Source organism: Bufo gargarizans, chromosome 1 (genome assembly GCF_014858855.1).
Source record: "Bufo gargarizans isolate SCDJY-AF-19 chromosome 1, ASM1485885v1, whole genome shotgun sequence".
NCBI lineage: Eukaryota > Metazoa > Chordata > Amphibia > Anura > Bufonidae > Bufo > Bufo gargarizans.
This window is the reverse complement of record NC_058080.1, coordinates 244,725,108-244,742,120: the sequence shown is the minus strand read 5'-3', so window position 1 is coordinate 244,742,120 and position 17,013 is coordinate 244,725,108. Positions and strand designations below refer to the sequence as shown.

The 17,013-nt window shown below is 41.3% G+C and overlaps 1 protein-coding gene and 1 long non-coding RNA gene across 3 annotated transcripts in view; both read right to left on the bottom strand.

Moving 5' to 3' along the window:
• Positions 1-2,974, bottom strand: part of LOC122924634 (alcohol dehydrogenase 1-like) — a 159,113-nt gene extending 156,139 nt beyond the window's left edge. For both annotated transcript variants that reach the window (XM_044275925.1, XM_044275934.1), the window contains exon 1: positions 2,863-2,974. In XM_044275925.1, coding sequence (XP_044131860.1) covers positions 2,863-2,919 — 57 coding nt within the window. In that variant the 5' untranslated portion in view covers positions 2,920-2,974. The remainder of the gene's footprint in view (positions 1-2,862) is intronic.
• Positions 2,975-6,646: 3,672 nt separating this feature from the next.
• Positions 6,647-16,794, bottom strand: LOC122924641. The gene is made up of 4 exons (XR_006387419.1): positions 16,756-16,794; positions 14,004-14,026; positions 10,821-10,993; positions 6,647-6,778 (listed from the first exon to the last, which is right to left on the bottom strand). It is a non-coding gene; the product is annotated as an uncharacterized LOC122924641 (long non-coding RNA).
• Positions 16,795-17,013: the final 219 nt, after the last annotated feature.

Sequence of the window (17,013 nt, the reverse complement as noted above, 5' to 3'; positions counted from 1 at the left end):
CTCTTGGCATTCTCTTTATGAGCTTCAAGAGGTAGTCACCTGAAATGGTTTTCACTTCACAGGTGTACCCTTTCAGGTATAATAAGTGGGATTTCTTGCCTTATAAATGGCGTTGGGACCATCAGTTGCATTGTGGAGAAGTCAGGTGGATACACAGCTGATAGTCCTACTGAATAGACTGTTAGAATTTGTATTATGGCAAGATAAAAGCAGCTAAGTAAAGAAAAACGAGTGGCCATCATTACTTTAAGAATGAAGGTCAGTCAGTCCGAAAAATTGGGAAAACTTTGAAAGCGTCCCCAAGTGCAGTCACAAAAACCATCAAGCGCTACAAAGAAACTGGCTCACATGCGGACCGCCCCAGGAAAGGAAGACCAAGAGTCACCTCTGCTGGGGAGGATAAATTCATCCGAGTCACCAGCCTCAGAAATCGCAGGTTAACAGCAGCTCAGATTAGAGACCAGGTCAATGCCACACAGAGTTCTAGCAGCAGACACATCTCTAGAACAACTGTTAAGAGGAGACTGTGTGAATCAGGCCTTCATGGTAGAATATCTGCTAGGAAACCACTGCTAAGGACAGGCAACAAGCAGAAGAGACTTGTTTGGGCTAAAGAACACAAGGAATGGACATTAGACCAGTGGAAATCTGTGCTTTGGTCTGATGAGTCCAAATTTGAGATCTTTGGTTCCAACCACCGTGTCTTCGTGCCAGGCAGAAAAGGTGAACGGATGGACTCTACATGCCTGGTTCCCACCGTGAAGCATGGAGGAGGAGGTGTGATGGTGTGGGGGTGCTTTGCTGGTGACACTGTTGGGGATTTATTCAAAATTGAAGGCATACTGAACCAGCATGGCTACCACAGCATCTTGCAGCGGCATGCTATTCCATCCGGTTTGCGTTTAGTTGGACCATCATTTATTTTTCAACAGGACAATGACCCCAAACACACCTCCAGGCTGTGTAAGGGCTATTTGACCATGAAGGAGAGTGATGGGGTGCTGGCGCCAGATGACCTGGCCTCCACAGTCACCGGAGCTGAACCCAATCGAGATGGTTTGGGAAAAATAAAAAAAAATCTTTGAATGAGAAGGTGTGTCCAAACTTTGGGTCTGTACTGTATATCAGACAGCAAACTGTAAAATCATTAGTAACCGTACACCAAATCTGAATGTTGATTCATGCCATGGGGCTACTTTGTATCCAGTTTAAAAATCTAGTACGCTTCATGTGTCAACGAATGTTTTTTTTTTCCAGCCCCCTCCACACTGGTTTGTTAACCCTCTAAATGTCTATCTCCTGCAAATTACTAATATCTCCTTGATGCCTGACTTTAAAATGTAGTGATACACCTGACACATTGTGGTTGTAATTCTTTGAATATGGACATTCTCCAGTGATGTGCTTACTAATGCGTTTCTTTAGCGGTCGAGATGCACGACCTACGTATTGCTGTTTACAATTCAAACAAATAACAGTATATACAACATACGTGTTTCTGCAATAAACACAAGTTTTAATGGGATAGCTGTAACCTGTTTTCATAGATGTGAATATGGTATTTTTAGCATATGAGTCCATAAGGTGATTCTAACCCCTAACATAATGTAGCCAAATTGGGGTGGGTGGGGGGTGCTTGGGTTGATATTGCTGGTGTGCACTGGACACCTCAAATATGGTGAGCTTGAACTGTATCTAGTTTAAAAAAAAAAGACAAAATGCCTATAGACAACAGATTGCTATTCAGTAAATTGTCAACAGGTGGCACAACCGTGGTGCGTTACTATACAGATTTTTTAGGGACATAGGGGTTAGTAAGAACATCCAATCGATATGGCACAATGTCAAAATTTTGCCTGCAGTGTTTCATAACATTTCAAAAAGATTTATGAGGCCTGAACACTAAGAAACTCTTGGTAGAGTATTTGACTGCTGTAGGGTGGTGTACAAAACTGAATCTGCCCTGAAGGATGGAAATCCTGGCTACAATTCTGAGACAATTAAAAACAATTACAGTATGTAAAGAAGAACTTGGCAATGCCTACTGTGTACGAGCTGGATTGTAAAATATATCTATAAGGTACTATAAACACAAGTATGACCCTCAATCTTTCTCATGTAGAATCTTAAAAACCCTCTGTTATCTTTTTCTAACATATGAATAGTAGGGAGGCAGAAGGAAGGAAGTAATGTACGGCTGAAGGATGAAACCTCACACTGGGATTATAGTCTGCCACTAAGGAGACACATAGGTGTGCATAGGAGCTGTATATGTAAAATGGTGACATATCACATTATTATTTTTTATTTTAGGTGCATTGGTTGTTAAATGCACATTTTGAATTTTTCAATGCATATTCTCACTTGTGATATGTTCCTAGACTGTTTCCATAGGTTGAAACCACCACACTCTTCCACTCCAAAGAGAGCAGCTATAATGGTTAAACATCATGTGATATGTTTTGGGAATTCTAAATGAGAAAATCTATACTAGAGAGTTCAAATGCTCTTCAGAGCAGAATGACCACTTTACGTTAGGAATCCATGGTTATGATCCCACAAAGTTATCTACAAACATGTAATAGTAATGCATAGAATGTTCTAGTCTCCATTTTTTACCAGAACTCACAGAATTAGCAAAGTACTAGTCTTCCGTACTGAATGCTAGTGGAAAAGTGCCTTTTAGTTTTGCAAATTCATTCAATACATTAAACTGGAAGTAGGCTTAGAGAAGCAGTTGCATTAAACAAGAACATTTTAGATGTAAAATATGAAGCAATGTAACATTAAATATTCTCACATCATCTATTAATAAAAAAAAATATTCTTAGAAAATCTAAACACTTAAGAACTCTGACTTACTTTCCCAGCAGTAGCCATATTACACTTCCTTCCACAAACCTTTCCAGGAGTTAACATGAAACCTATTCACACTTTTCATTTGCTAAAAGTTCCAAATTCCTCCTCCCATTGCCCACCCCCTTCTACATGGCTATGTGCCTATGACACATCCCCTAAAAGCAGCATTTGTAGACTCAGTTAAACAATGTTATTTTTTGATTTGGTGATAGGACAAAGATAAGGCACACAAAAAATGTACTTTCTAATATTTACACAAATACTCCTTCCTCATACATGTGGCCTTTATTTACATTGCTTTTTATGTAGTAACCACATATTCATAACTCTGTCAAGTCACATTATTATGACCACCAGCTAATATCCAGAGTAACCTCTGTGTGTAGCATGGACAGCAGCTAGATGGGCTATGAGGTCCTGGTAGGTTGTCCAGGTATCTGGAGCCATGCTGACTGTAGTGCATCTCATAGCTTCTGGAGGTGTGTGGGGAGGATGCATGAAGCAAACATGATGATAGACGTGGTATCACAGATGCTCAATTGTCTGGGGAATTAGGGTGCCAGTGTAGCACTTATAAGTCTTGCTCATGCTCTTCAAAACAATGTCGGACATTCCTTGCAATGTGACATGTTACATTGTCTTGCAGGAAGATATTAACTGCTCCACGGAAAACAATCAGCATGTATTGGTGTAGGTGATCTGAATCAATGAATTCATACCCAAATCAGCAGAGAATGCAACACCAACATCCATCCTTAAAATGAAGCAGAAAACGTGACTCAGAGAAGGCAACCTTTTGCCAAGCAGAGGTCCGATTCCGATACTGCAGTGAAAAAAGAATTTTCTACAGATGCAACTTCGATACCAAAGGTCCAGTGACCAACTGTCTAATTCGCAGCTTTGTATGGTGTAAGGTTTGCTGAACTGTTGGTTTTTACACGTTTGTAGTAGCCCTATAGTTCATTTTGGACATGAGCTTCTCCACTGTAGCGTGTCCATTTACTCTCATGCACCTTAGTAGCCGACATTCACCTCTCATTTCAGTGGCATGTGGTGCTCTGTATTTTCCAAATCGCTTATTCCCAATGGTGCCATTTGTCCACTCAAAATACACTTTCACCACAGCAGTATGCGAAAAGTCCACAAACTGTGCAAGGGATTGTGGACTACTTTTGCAGAAGGTAATTGCCTCCACCCTGGATGTGGGAATAATATAAGCTACAGACTGCCCATCAAAGCTACTGTTCAGAGACTGTGGGGGTGATAAGGTGCATCTCAGGCACAAATGGTGGTGCAACGGTTAGTTGCGCCTCTATCTGTGACTTCTACCCCCAGACATAAAGTCTAAAACTGTGGGCGTGGGTGGGTAAAGGGACGGACCGGCAGGCCCATCTCATTCATCAATTTCTACGCCTATATTAGGTGTAGAAGCTGTCCTACATTTAGCAATGCGCCTATGCATAACTTTGATGGATTCTCCGCCAGCTATGGGGCTTTATTAAGACTGGTGTCTAAAACCCCGTTCTTAATGAGTTTGCCCCTATATTAACTTGAGTATAGTGTGATTGTAACTGTAACACCCCAGAGTGGTGTTACCACTCCTGCACCCTGCTACTGTCTTTATTAGGCTAGCAAAACGTAATCTTATGTACTTCTGTCCAGGTCCTATACACTGTGCATTCCTAATCTTTTTGCAACTGTTATGTTCATGTAATATGCCTGGTTCACCAGCAGGTGGCAGCAAACATGGCAGAGCTGTACTTAGGTAGAAAGCAGCTTTCCATTCCACTCTAACCCCCCTCTGGAGAGAAGTGGGCTAGTCCTACTTCCTGCAGAAAGTGTGGGGACCAGTTAGTCAATTGCAGTTTATCCCCTGCATGGGAAAGGGTGTGCAGGGGCGCGTCTCTACTGGACATGCCTACACCAGCCAAAGCATCTTAACCACCTCAGCTCCACTAGCTTAAACTCCCTTATTGACCAGACCACTTTTTACAATTCTGCACTACACTACTTTCACGGTTTATTGCTCGGTCATATAACTTACCACCCAAATAAATTTTACCTCCTTTTCTTCTCACTAATAGAGATTTCATTTGGTGGTATTTCATTGCTGCTGACATTTTAACTTTTTTTGTTATTAATCAAAATTTACCGTTTTTTTTGCAAAAAAATGACATTTTTCACTTTCAGTTGTAAAATTTTTCAAATAAAAATACATTTCTATATAAAAAAAATTCTAAATTTATTGTTCTACATGTCTTTGATTAAAAAAATTCAATAAGTGAATATTTATTGGTTTGCACAAAAGTTATAGCGTTTACAAACTATGGTACAAAAATTAGAATTTCCGCATTTTAAAGCAGCTCTGACTTTCTGATCACCTGTCATGTTTCCTGAGGTTCTACAAAGCCCAGACAGTAGAAACACCCCACAAATGATACCATTTTGGAAAGTAGACACCCTAAGGTATTCGCTAATGGGCATAGTGAGTTCATGGAAGTTTTTATTTTTTGTCACAAGTTAGCGAAAAATGATTTTATTTTTTCTTACAAAGTCTCATATTCCACTAACTTGTGACAAAAAATAAAAACTTCCATGAACTCACTATGCCCATCACGAAATACCTTGGGGTGTCTTCTTTCCAAAATGGGGTCAATTGTGGGGTAGTTATACTGCCTTGGCATTTTAGAGGCCCTAATGCGTGAGAAGTAGTTTCAAATGTGTAAAAAATGCCCTGTGAAATCCTAAAGGTGCTCTTTAGAATTTGTGCCCCTGCAAAAAAGTGTCACACATGTGGTATCGCCGTACTCAGAAGAAGTAGGGAAACGTGTTTTGGAGTGTATTTTTACATATACCCATGCTGGGTGAAATATCTCTCTAAAAGTCAACTTTTCCCATTTTTTTTATACAAAGTTGTCATTTTAGAAAGATATTTCTCTCACCCAGCATGGGTATATGTAAAAAGACACCCCAAAACACATTGCCCAACTTCTCCTGAGTACGGCGATACTACATGTGTGACACTTTTTTGCAGCCTAGGTGCGCAAAGGGGCACAAATTCCTTTTAGGTAGGCATTTTTAGCCATTTGGATTCCAGACTTCTTCTCATGCTTTAGGGCCCCTAAAATGCCAGGACAGTATAAATACCCCACATGTGACCCCATTTTGGAAACAAGACACCCCAAGGTATTTTGTGATGGGCATAGTGAGTTTGTGGAAGTTTTTATTTTTTGTCACAAGTTAGTGGAATATGAGACTTTGCAAAAAAAACTAAAACATAATTTTCCACTAACTTGTGACAAAAAATAAAAACGTCTATGAACTCACTATGCCCATCAGAGAATATCTTAGGGTATTCTTTCCAAAATGGGGTCATTTGTGGGGTGTTTATACTGCCCTGGCATTTGAGGGTCTCCGCAATCATTACATGTATGGCCAGCATTAGGAGTTTCTGCTATTCTCCTTATATTGAGCATACTGGTAATGAGATTTTTTTTTTCCGTTCAGCCTCTAGGCTGAAAGAAAAAATGAATGGCACAGATTTCTTCATTCGCATCGATCAATGTGGATGAAAAAATCTCTGCCCAAAAAATTAAAAAGGAGGGGAAAGGCGTCTGCCAGGACATAGGAGCTCCGCCCAACATCCAAACCCACTCAGCTCGTATGCCCTGGCAAACCCGATTTCTCCATTCACATCAATCGATGTGGATGAATAAATCATTGCCGGGTTATTTTTATTTTTTTATATATACAAAGTGTTTGCCAAAGCATATGAACACCGCCCCTCAGCTCATAAGCCTCGGCAAACATATCTTTTTTACTGCAGAATAGAAATCTCGTCTTGCAGGCAGCGCCGCATACACCGACTTTTGTGTAATCTGACAGCAGCCCAATGCAGCTGGTTCATCCGTTGGTCCACCTAGAAGGTAAAAAAAACATAAGAAAAAAGAAAAAAACAGGCCGCAAAGCAATAAATTTATTAACATGAACTTTATAATAATATTTGAACAGAACATTAACTTTTATGAACTTTTGGAACAGAACAGTAACTTTTTTGCTTACTGGTGGTCAGGGTAGGGTGGTCAGGGTAGTCAGGACAGAAATAGCGGGTGTCACGCCTTATTCCACTCCTGCTACAGACACAACATTTTTTTCGGGGTGGCGGTTGGTTTGAGGTACCAGCAACGACACTGGGGAAATGTCGCTCGTGTAGACGGCTCACTACACTGGTGGTTGGGGCCACGGAACCTCCTGGATACAGGAGGTTCTCGATGATCTCTTCCTGAAATTTGAGGAAGGATCTTGTTCTCCCAGCCTTACTGTAGAGAACAAAACTATTATACAGAGTCAATTGAATTAAATATACAGACACCTTATTATACCAGTGTCTGGTTCTGCGGGAAAGTAAATAGGGAGCCAACATCTGGTCATTAATTTCCACCCCTCCCATGAGCAAATTATAGCCGTGGACCAAGAGGGGCTTTTCAATGACTCCGGTTGCTTGTTCAATTTGTATTGTCGTGTCTGCGTGAATGGAGGAGAGCATGTAAACGTCACGCTTGTCTCTCCATTTCGCCGCGAGCAGTTTTTGGTTACACAAGGCAGCCCTCTCCCCCCTTGCAAGACGGGTGGTAACGAGCCGTTGGGGGAAGCCCCGGCGACTAGGTCGCATGGAGCCACGGCAGCCAATCTGTTCTAAAAACAAATGCCTGAAGAGGGGCACACTTGTGTAGAAATTGTCCACATAAAGATGGTACCCCTTGCCAAATAAGGGTGACACCAAGTCCAAGACTGTCTTCCCACTGCTCCCCAGGTAGTCAGGGCAACCGACCGGCTCCAGGGTCTGATCTTTACCCTCAAAGACACGAAATTTGTGCGTATAGCCTGTGGCCCTTTCACAGCGCTTATACAATTTGACCCGATACCGGGCGCGCTTGCTTGGGATGTACTGTTTGAAGCCAAGGCGCCCGGTAAAATGTATAAGGGACTCGTCTATGCAGATGTTTTGCTCAGGGGTATACAAATCTTCAAATTTGGTGTTAAAGTCGTCTATGAGGGGCCGAATTTTGTGGAGCCGGTCAAAAGCTGCGTGGCCTCTGGGACGAGAGGTGCTGTTGTCACTAAAGTGCAGGAAACGCAGGATGGTCTCAAATCGTGTCCTGGACATGGCAGCAGAGAACATGGGCATGTGATGAATTGGGTTTGTGGACCAATATGACTGCAATTCATGCTTTTTTGTTAGGCCCATGTTGAGGAGAAGGCCCAGAAAAGTTTTAATTTCGGAAACTTGGACGGGTTTCCACCGGAAAGACTGGGCATAAAAGCTTCCCGGGTTGGCGGCTATAAATTGAGTGGCATACCGATTTGTTTCTGCCACGACTAAGTCCAACAGCTCCGCAGTCAAGAACAGCTAAAAAAAAAACAGTGCCGATCTGATCTGAGCTGTCCCAACCCGAACTCCAGACTGGGCGGTGAAAGGTGGAACTACTGGTACGGCTGAAGTTGGGGGCTGCCAATCAGGGTTTGCCAGCACCTCAGGGACTCTAGGGGCTCTACGGGCCTGTCTGTGCGGTGGCTGCGACGGGGGAACTAATGCATTTGCCACCGTACCAGCTTCAACTGCCCTTCTGGTGCTCGCCACTTCACCATGTTGTACGGCAGTGCTGGTACTAGGTCCAGGATGGGCTGCGCTGCTGGTGTATGCCTCACCACGTAATCCGACAGCGCCAGCCCCACTCTGTTGCCCTTGAAGCGGATCCTGCGCAACCTGTGGTCTAGCAACACGGGGCCGGGTACGCCTGGTGGTATCAGGGACCTCAACCTCCTCGTCCGAACTTTGGGTCAGACTGCCACTGCTTTCTACAGGTTCGTATTCTGACCTGCTGGATTCATCAGATGAGGGTTCCCATTCCTCATCCGACTGGTTCAGAAGCCTGTAGGCCTCTTCAGAAGAATACCCCTTACTTGCCATTTGGTCAACTAAATTTAGGGGGTATTCCCTGAGACTACCCAGGAAAAAAAGCAAGCCTGTCTTGCAAATGGGAGGCTAGCGAAGTACCGGAAGCAGCTGCGATTGCTAATTTTTTTTTTTTTTGCCACATCGCTTGTAAAGTGATTGTGCAGTGATCAAAAAAACAACAACATTTTTTTGTCACTGCGGCGGGGCGGGCGTGGGTGAACGTACGTGTGGGCGACCGATCAGGCCTGATCGGGCAAACACTGCGCTTTGGGTGGAGGGCGAACTAAGGTGACACTAATATTATTATAGATCTGACTGTGATCAGTTCTGATCACTTACAGATACTATAAAAGTACCAATGCTGATTAGCGATACGCTAATCAGCGAATCAGTGACTGCGGTGCGGGTGGCTGGGCGCTAACCGATGGTAACTACCTAACAAAGGGGCCTAAACTATCATAAAACCTAACAGTCAATACTAGTGAAAAAAAAAGTGACAGCTTACACTGATCACTTTTTTTCCCTTTCACTAGTGATTGACAGGGGTGATCAAGGGGTTAATTGGGGTGATGGGGGGTGATCTGGGGCTAAGTGTAGTGTTTGGTGTGCACTCACTGGGATGTGTGCTCCTCTGCTGGGACCAACCAACGAAAAGTACCAGCAGAGGAGCACACAAGCCATTTAACACCTTATATTTATAAATATAATGTGTTAGATGAATTCTGATTTGATTTTTTAAAAGTCACCAACCTGCCAGCGCTGATCATTGGCTGGCAGGCTGGTGACGAAATACTCCTTTAACGATTCCCGTCCCGCACTGCGCATGTGCGGGCTGGCTCTGCCCGAAATCTCGTGTCTCGCGAGAGGACGCATCGGCGCCTCCAGGAGGAATAACAGGGCCGCCGCCAGGACGCGATCCTGCGTGCGGCGGTCCTGTAGTGGTTAATCTCTGTTGGCCATAGAGGCTAAAGCCTGAAGCCTTAGGAGCCAGGAGATTAGTTCCTTGGCTGAAGTTAAGCCCGGTTAAAAAGTGAAGCTGAGTTATACAGCCAGCCTGTCAGTACAGCAGAGTCAGAGAGAAACAGAGTCATAGCATATTTGAGTTTGCGTGCCAGTTTCATGTTAAAGCCTGCTGGAACCAAGACAAAGCCTGTAAACCGTTTTGGAGAAACGTTTATTCAAAGTAAAGCTGCCATTGAAATTTATCTCAAGGTCTGGACTCAATTATTCCTACAAATCCTTCAATTATTCCCCCTTTTTATTGCTTCAGAGCGAACGCCTGGGGTCCAGCAGTATCCAGGTAGCTTAACCGTGACACACATAAAGAGACGTTTTAGGCTGAACTATACCACTTGGCATTCCTACACCTGGGATGTGCTATAGAGATGGCCCTGGGGGGAGGTGCCTGTTGCATAACTATATATCTATAACTAGAAAGACAGTGCATCCCATTAGACAGGAGAAAACAAAGATTGCACTGCCTGACTATAATAGAGAAACTATCCTCCATGTACAACCTTGGGAAGTATTTGTGTCAAATGTAAAGACTGCATTTCATGTATACATTGCATGTGTGAATTATCTGTTGACTGCCTTCAGTAAAGTACTGCCATTTGTTGCACCAATACCTGGTCTTATCATTGTACTGCATTATACTACAGTTTACTTAATAATCTTCACTGAATGGCCTCAGGAAACATCGGGGAGGACAACTACCATGACCACTACAACACCCATCTGCACTACCACTCCTATTCTCTCCACTTCCTCAATAGACCTTTGCACACACATCATATACCCACCAAGCCAGATCACGACATGTGACTTTTTTTAATGAGCTACACACTGCCAAAATTGAAAGTGGGAAATAGTTATAATAATATGACTCGACTGTGTATATTGTATATTATCTTCAAAACATTCTTTGTAGTTTTTTAAATATGAAGGAATATTACAGTTAATGCTACTAGAACATGGTAGACAAAATAGTTGAACTGCACACCTCTAGGGTGAAGGCGGTGCTCAGTGGTACTTCATAAATTAAGAATAAACCACGGCACTCCAACTTCTGTTTTATGAACTTCTTATTTTATTTTATCATTTTTAATCCATCAAGAAAAAGTGATATTTAGTCACTGGCAAACGTTTCAGTCCAACCTGGACCATGTTCATGGCCTGGTATAGATATAGACAAGAGTACAAAACATAAGAGAAAATATTTGTCAAAAGACATATGTGATGTAATCACAATAGGTAATATAGGATGTTACATGATGCCATAGTGGAGGGAGTAACATGATCAAATATAGAGAGAAACTTTTTTTGTTGCAGAGAAGTAATACAGTGGTAATAGTAGATCTATTAGGATGTCCCAGGGTAGTGGACATGAGACCATTGTAATTTAGATCCCTATGGATTTCAAATAGGTTAATTTGCAGAGAGAGTTCTCTATGTGTTTGGGTCTTTATCATAACCCTGCACTTAAAAAAATAAATATAATGAATGAATATAATGTCGCCGTACACATAGTCATACATATATATCAAATAGCTTTGTATAAGCATTTCTATTGGCATATTGTATCCTTATGAAAATGATTACTTAAGGTATGTAATGTGTCTGTATAGGCTTTATGTACATGGATAGAGGATTAGGAAGGAATATATGAGGATATATATTGTATTAGGAATATATTGTATTAGGAAGGAATATATGAGACGCTGGTAGGTAGTTATGGAGAGAGAGTAATCAAAACTAGGAGAGAGCAGTCAGAACAACATATATAACATATAATATATATAGTGTATATATACAGTACAGACCAAAAGTTTAGACACACCTTCTCATTCAAAAAGTTTTCTTTATTTTCATGACTGAAAATTGTAGATTCACACTGAAGGCATCAAAACTATGAATTAACACATGTGGAATTATATACATAACAAAAAAGTGTGAAACAACTGAAAATATGTCATATTCTAGGTTCTTCAAAGTAGCCACCTTTTGCTTTGATTACTGCTTTGCACACTCTTGGCATTCTTTTGATGAGCTTCGAGAGGTAGTCACCTGAAATGGTTTTCACTTCACAGGTGTGCCCTGTCAGGTTTAATAAGTGGGATTTTTTGCCTTATAAATGGGGTTGGGACCATCAGTTGCGTTGTGGAGAAGTCAGGTGGATACACAGATGATAGTCCTACTGAATAGACTGTTAGAATTTGTATTATGGCAAGAAAAAAGCAGCTAAGTAAAGAAAAACGAGTGGCCATCATTACTTTAAGAAATGAAGGTCAGTCAGAACGAAAAATTGGGAAAACTTTGAAAGTGTCCCCGAGTGCAGTCACAAAAACCATCAAGCGCTACAAAGAAACTGGCTCAAATGCGGACCGCCCCAGGAAAGGAAGACCAAGAGTCACCTCTGCTGCGGAGGATAAGTTCATCCAAGTCACCAGCCTCAGAAATCGCAGGTTAACAGCAGCTCAGATTAGAGACTAGGTCAATGCCAAACAGAGTTCTAGCAGCAGACACATCTCTAGAACAACTGTTAAGAGGAGACTGTGTGAATCAGGTCTTAATGGTAGAATATCTGCTAAGAAACCACTGCTAAGGACAGGCAACGAGCAGAAGAGACTTGTTTGGGCTAAAGAACACAAGGAATGGACATTAGACCAGTGGAAATCTGTGCTTTGGTCTGATGAGTCCAAATTTGAGATCTTTGGTTCCAACCACCGTGTCTTTGTGCGACGCAGAAAAGGTGAACGGATGGACTCTACATGCCTGGTTCCCACCGTGAAGCATGGAGGAGGAGGTGTGATGGTGTGGGGGTGCTTTGCTGGTGACACTGTTGGGGATTTATTCAAAATTGAAGGCATACTGAACCAGCATGGCTACCACAGCATCTTGCAGCGGCATGCTATTCCATCCGGTTTGCGTTTAGTTGGACCATCATTAATTTTTCAACAGGACAATGACCCCAAACACACCTCCAGGCTGTGTAAGGGCTATTTGACCATGAAGGAGAGTGATGGGGTGCTGCGCCAGATGACCTGGCTTCCACAGTCACCGGACCTGAACCCAATCAAGATGGTTTGGGGTGAGCTGGACCGCAGAGTGAAGGCAAAAGGGCCAACAAGTGCTAAGCATCTCTGGGAACTCCTTCAAGAGTGTTGGAAGACAATTTCAGGTGACTACCTCTTGAAGCTCATCAAGAAAATTCCAAGAGTGTGCAAAGCAGTAATCAAAGCAAAAGGTGGCTACTTTTAGGAACCTAGAATATGACATATTTTCAGTTGTTTCGCACTTTTTTGTTATGTATATAATTCCATATGTGTTAGTTCATAGTTTTGATGCCTTCAGTGTGAATCTACAATTTTCATAGTCATGAAAATAAAGAATACTCTTTGAATAAGAAGGTGTGTCCAAACTTTTGGTCTGTACTGTATATCTATATATATATATATATATATATATATATATATATATATATATATGGGGCACCCATTTGAGTCGGTATCAGTGGTGTTGGTAAATGAAACTAGTTGTAGTAATTTGTTAATACATTAGTGGTCAGTGGGTACATACCTTGGACATTTGTGGAGAGGAGCATGCAGAATGGCGTGTGGATGCCATTATCCTGCGAGGATTAAATGGTAGTAGCAGTATGGCGCGCATGCGCACTGGGGTTTTAGAGTGCAGTCAGGGAACTGGCACGCAATCGCTTATGCTGGATTAGCGAATAGTTATGTAGCGCTGCTGATTCACAGGGGGATTGCTACAGTGGTAGAAGGCAGTCCTAATATTATAATGAGACGCAGTTTGAATATATGGATGTGTAGATGTATGTGGACGGGGGAGTGTGTAAAAGGAAGAGGGAGTACTGGACATAATTGAGTAGGAGAAAATATGAGAGGACAATGGAGAATGATAATAGTGAACAATATGCACAGTCATATGAATATTTACAGACTTATAAATAAATGAATTAGTGGACATGCACAATTAAATAAATATACGCAAGACTATGAATCAATGGATAAATGGACAACATTATCATAAAATGAAAAGCAACGTAGAGATAGCCCAGGTAGTAACGAAAATAGTATGTAGTAGTATACGTGGGCATAATACATATGTATGGTGTTTGATAAATATAATATTCTATTGCTACTATTATTCCGATATATACTACCTGGCTGGGCAAGATCACTTCGTCTGTAGGGAAATAAGGGTAAAGAAGAGTTAGTTACTAGTGATGGACGAACATCTGCCGGGACGGTTCGCGAACGTGGTCGCGCAAACGCGATCAAATGTTCGCGAACTGCAAGTTCGCGGCGGGTCCCATTCATTTTAATGGCAGGCAAACCTGATAAACCTTCAGCTCATATTTGCAGCCAAGAAATAATTACTAGAAGTGCACAAATAGTCCCACAACATGGACAGTGACATACCAGATGTATTATTCGAATTTGTGATCTCCATTCATTATTTTTTTCAATGCGAAATATCGGCAATATAATTTTCATGTACGCGCATGCGGAAACGCACTATACAGTACCCAAATGCACTATAAAGAAAGTATATTGGTATATAACACCCCGCTTCAACCAGTTTTTTTGGGGGGCGACTGGTATATCACACCAGTAGAAATTATTTGTTCCAATAACACTTGTCCCTCTATATACCTGCAGTATCGCAGCAGAACCGCACACAACTGCCGCACAATACAAATGCACTATAATATACTTTCTAACATAGAAAATATATTATAATATTGTACAAGGAAGGCAATCACATGGTCTGTTGTGGGTGCGGCTCACAGCTTTATCCTACCTAACAGTGCATTGGTGATACCACTATGGAGGCATGTGAGAGTCTGGCTGTGAGTTGGTTTCTAGCATTTGTTCAGACCCTGTTCACACACCACGGGCAGTTTAGTGGTAGGACCCCATGCTTGCTGAGATACTGTGACGTGTGTATGTATATTTTTTCACCTGCACATTGTATTATTTTGTGTAAGATGTCCTTGTGGTACATGTGGTTCACCCCGGCATCCTCCATTGTACGCATTTTTTGCTGGGGATTGCTGTTGTCTGCGGACCGCATGCAGAGGAATTGCTCACCCGGTTATAGACGCGCCACAGTGTCTGGGTTTGGAGCATTTCCGCTTTTTTTTTTTTTTTTTTTCAACACATATATCAGACAGCAAACTGTAAAATCATTAGTAACCGTACACCAAATCTGAACGTTGATTCATGCCATGGGGCTACTTTGTATCCAGTTTAAAAATCTAGTACGCTTCATGTGTCAACGAATGTTTATTTTTTTCCAGCCCCCTCCACACTGGGGTTTGTTAACCCTCTAAATGTCTATCTCCTGCAAATTACTAATATCTCCTTAATGCCTGACTTTAAAATGTAGTGATACACCTGACACATTGTGGTTGTAATTATTTGAATATGGACATTCTCCAGTGATGTGCTTACTAATGCGTTTCTTTAGCGGTCGAGATGCACGACCTACGTATTGCTGTTTACAATTCAAACAAATAACAGTATATACAACATACGTGTTTCTGCAATAAACACAAGTTTTAATGGAATAGCTGTAACCTGTTTTCATAGATGTGAATGTGGTATTTTTAGCAAATGAGTCCATAAGGTGCTTCTAACCCCTAACATAATGTAGCCAAATTGGTGTGGGTGGGGGGTGCTTGGGTTGATATTGCTGGTGTGCACTGGACACCTCAAATATCGTGATCTTGAACTGTATCTAGTTTAAAAATAAGACAAAATACCTTTAGACAACAGATTGCTATTCAGTAACTTGTCAACAGGTGGCACCACCGTGGTGTGTAACTATACAGATTTTCTAGGGACATAGGGGTTAGTAAGGACATCCAATCGATATGGCACAATGTCAAAATTTTGCCTGCAGTGTTTCATAACGTTTTAAAAAGATTCATGAGGCCTGAACACAAAGAAACTCTTGGTAGAGTATTTGACTGCTGTAGGGTGGTGTACAAAACTGAATCTGCCCTGAAGGATGGAAATCCTGGCTACAATTCTGAGACAATTAAAAACAATTGCAGTATGTAAAGAAGAACTTGGCAATGCCTACTGTGTACGAGCTGGATTGTAAAATATATCTATAAGGTACTATAAACACAAGTATGACCCTCAATCTTTCTCATGTAGAATCTTAAAAACCCTCTGTTATCTTTTTCTAACATATGAATAGTAGGGAGGCAGAAGGAAGGAAGTAATGTACGGCTGAAGGATGAAACCTCACACTGGGATTATAGTCTGCCACTAAGGAGACACATAGGTGTGCATAGGAGCTGTATATGTAAAATGGTGACATATTTTTAAACACGACTATCACATTCTTTTTATTTTATTTTAGATGCATTGGTTGTTAAATGCACATTTTGCATTTTTCAATGCATATTCTCACTTGTGATATGTTCCATAGGTTGAAACCACCACACTCTTCCACTCCAAAGAGAGCAGCTATAATGGTTAAACATCATGTGATATGTTTTGGGAATTCTAAATGAGAAAATCTACACTAGAGAGTTCAAATGCTCTTCAGAGCAGAATGACCACTTTACGTTAGGAATCCATGGTTATGATCCCACAAAGTTATCTACAAACATGTAATAGTAATGCATAGAATGTTCTAGTCTCCATTTTTTACCAGAACTCACAGAATTAGCAAAGTACTAGTCTTCCGTACTGAATGCTAGTGGAAAAGTGCCTTTTAGTTTTGCAAATCCATTCAATACATTAAACTAGAAGTAGGCTTAGAGAAGCAGTTGCATTAAACAAGAACATTTTAGATGTAAAATATGAAGCAATGTAACATTAAATATTCTCACATCATCTATTAATAAAATAAAAAAAAATCTTAGAAAATGTAAACACTTAAGAACTCTGACTTACTTTCCCAGCAGTAGCCATATTACACTTCCTTCCACAAACCTTTCCAGGAGTTAACATGAATCATATTCACACTTTTCATTTGCTAAAAGTTCCAAATTCCTCCTCCAATTGCCCACCCCCTTCTACGTGGCTATGTGCCTATGACACATCCCCTAAAAGCAGCATTTGTAGACTTAGTTACACAATGTTATTTTTTGATTTGGTGATAGGACAAAGATAAGGCACACAAAAAATGTACTTTCTAATATTTACACAAAT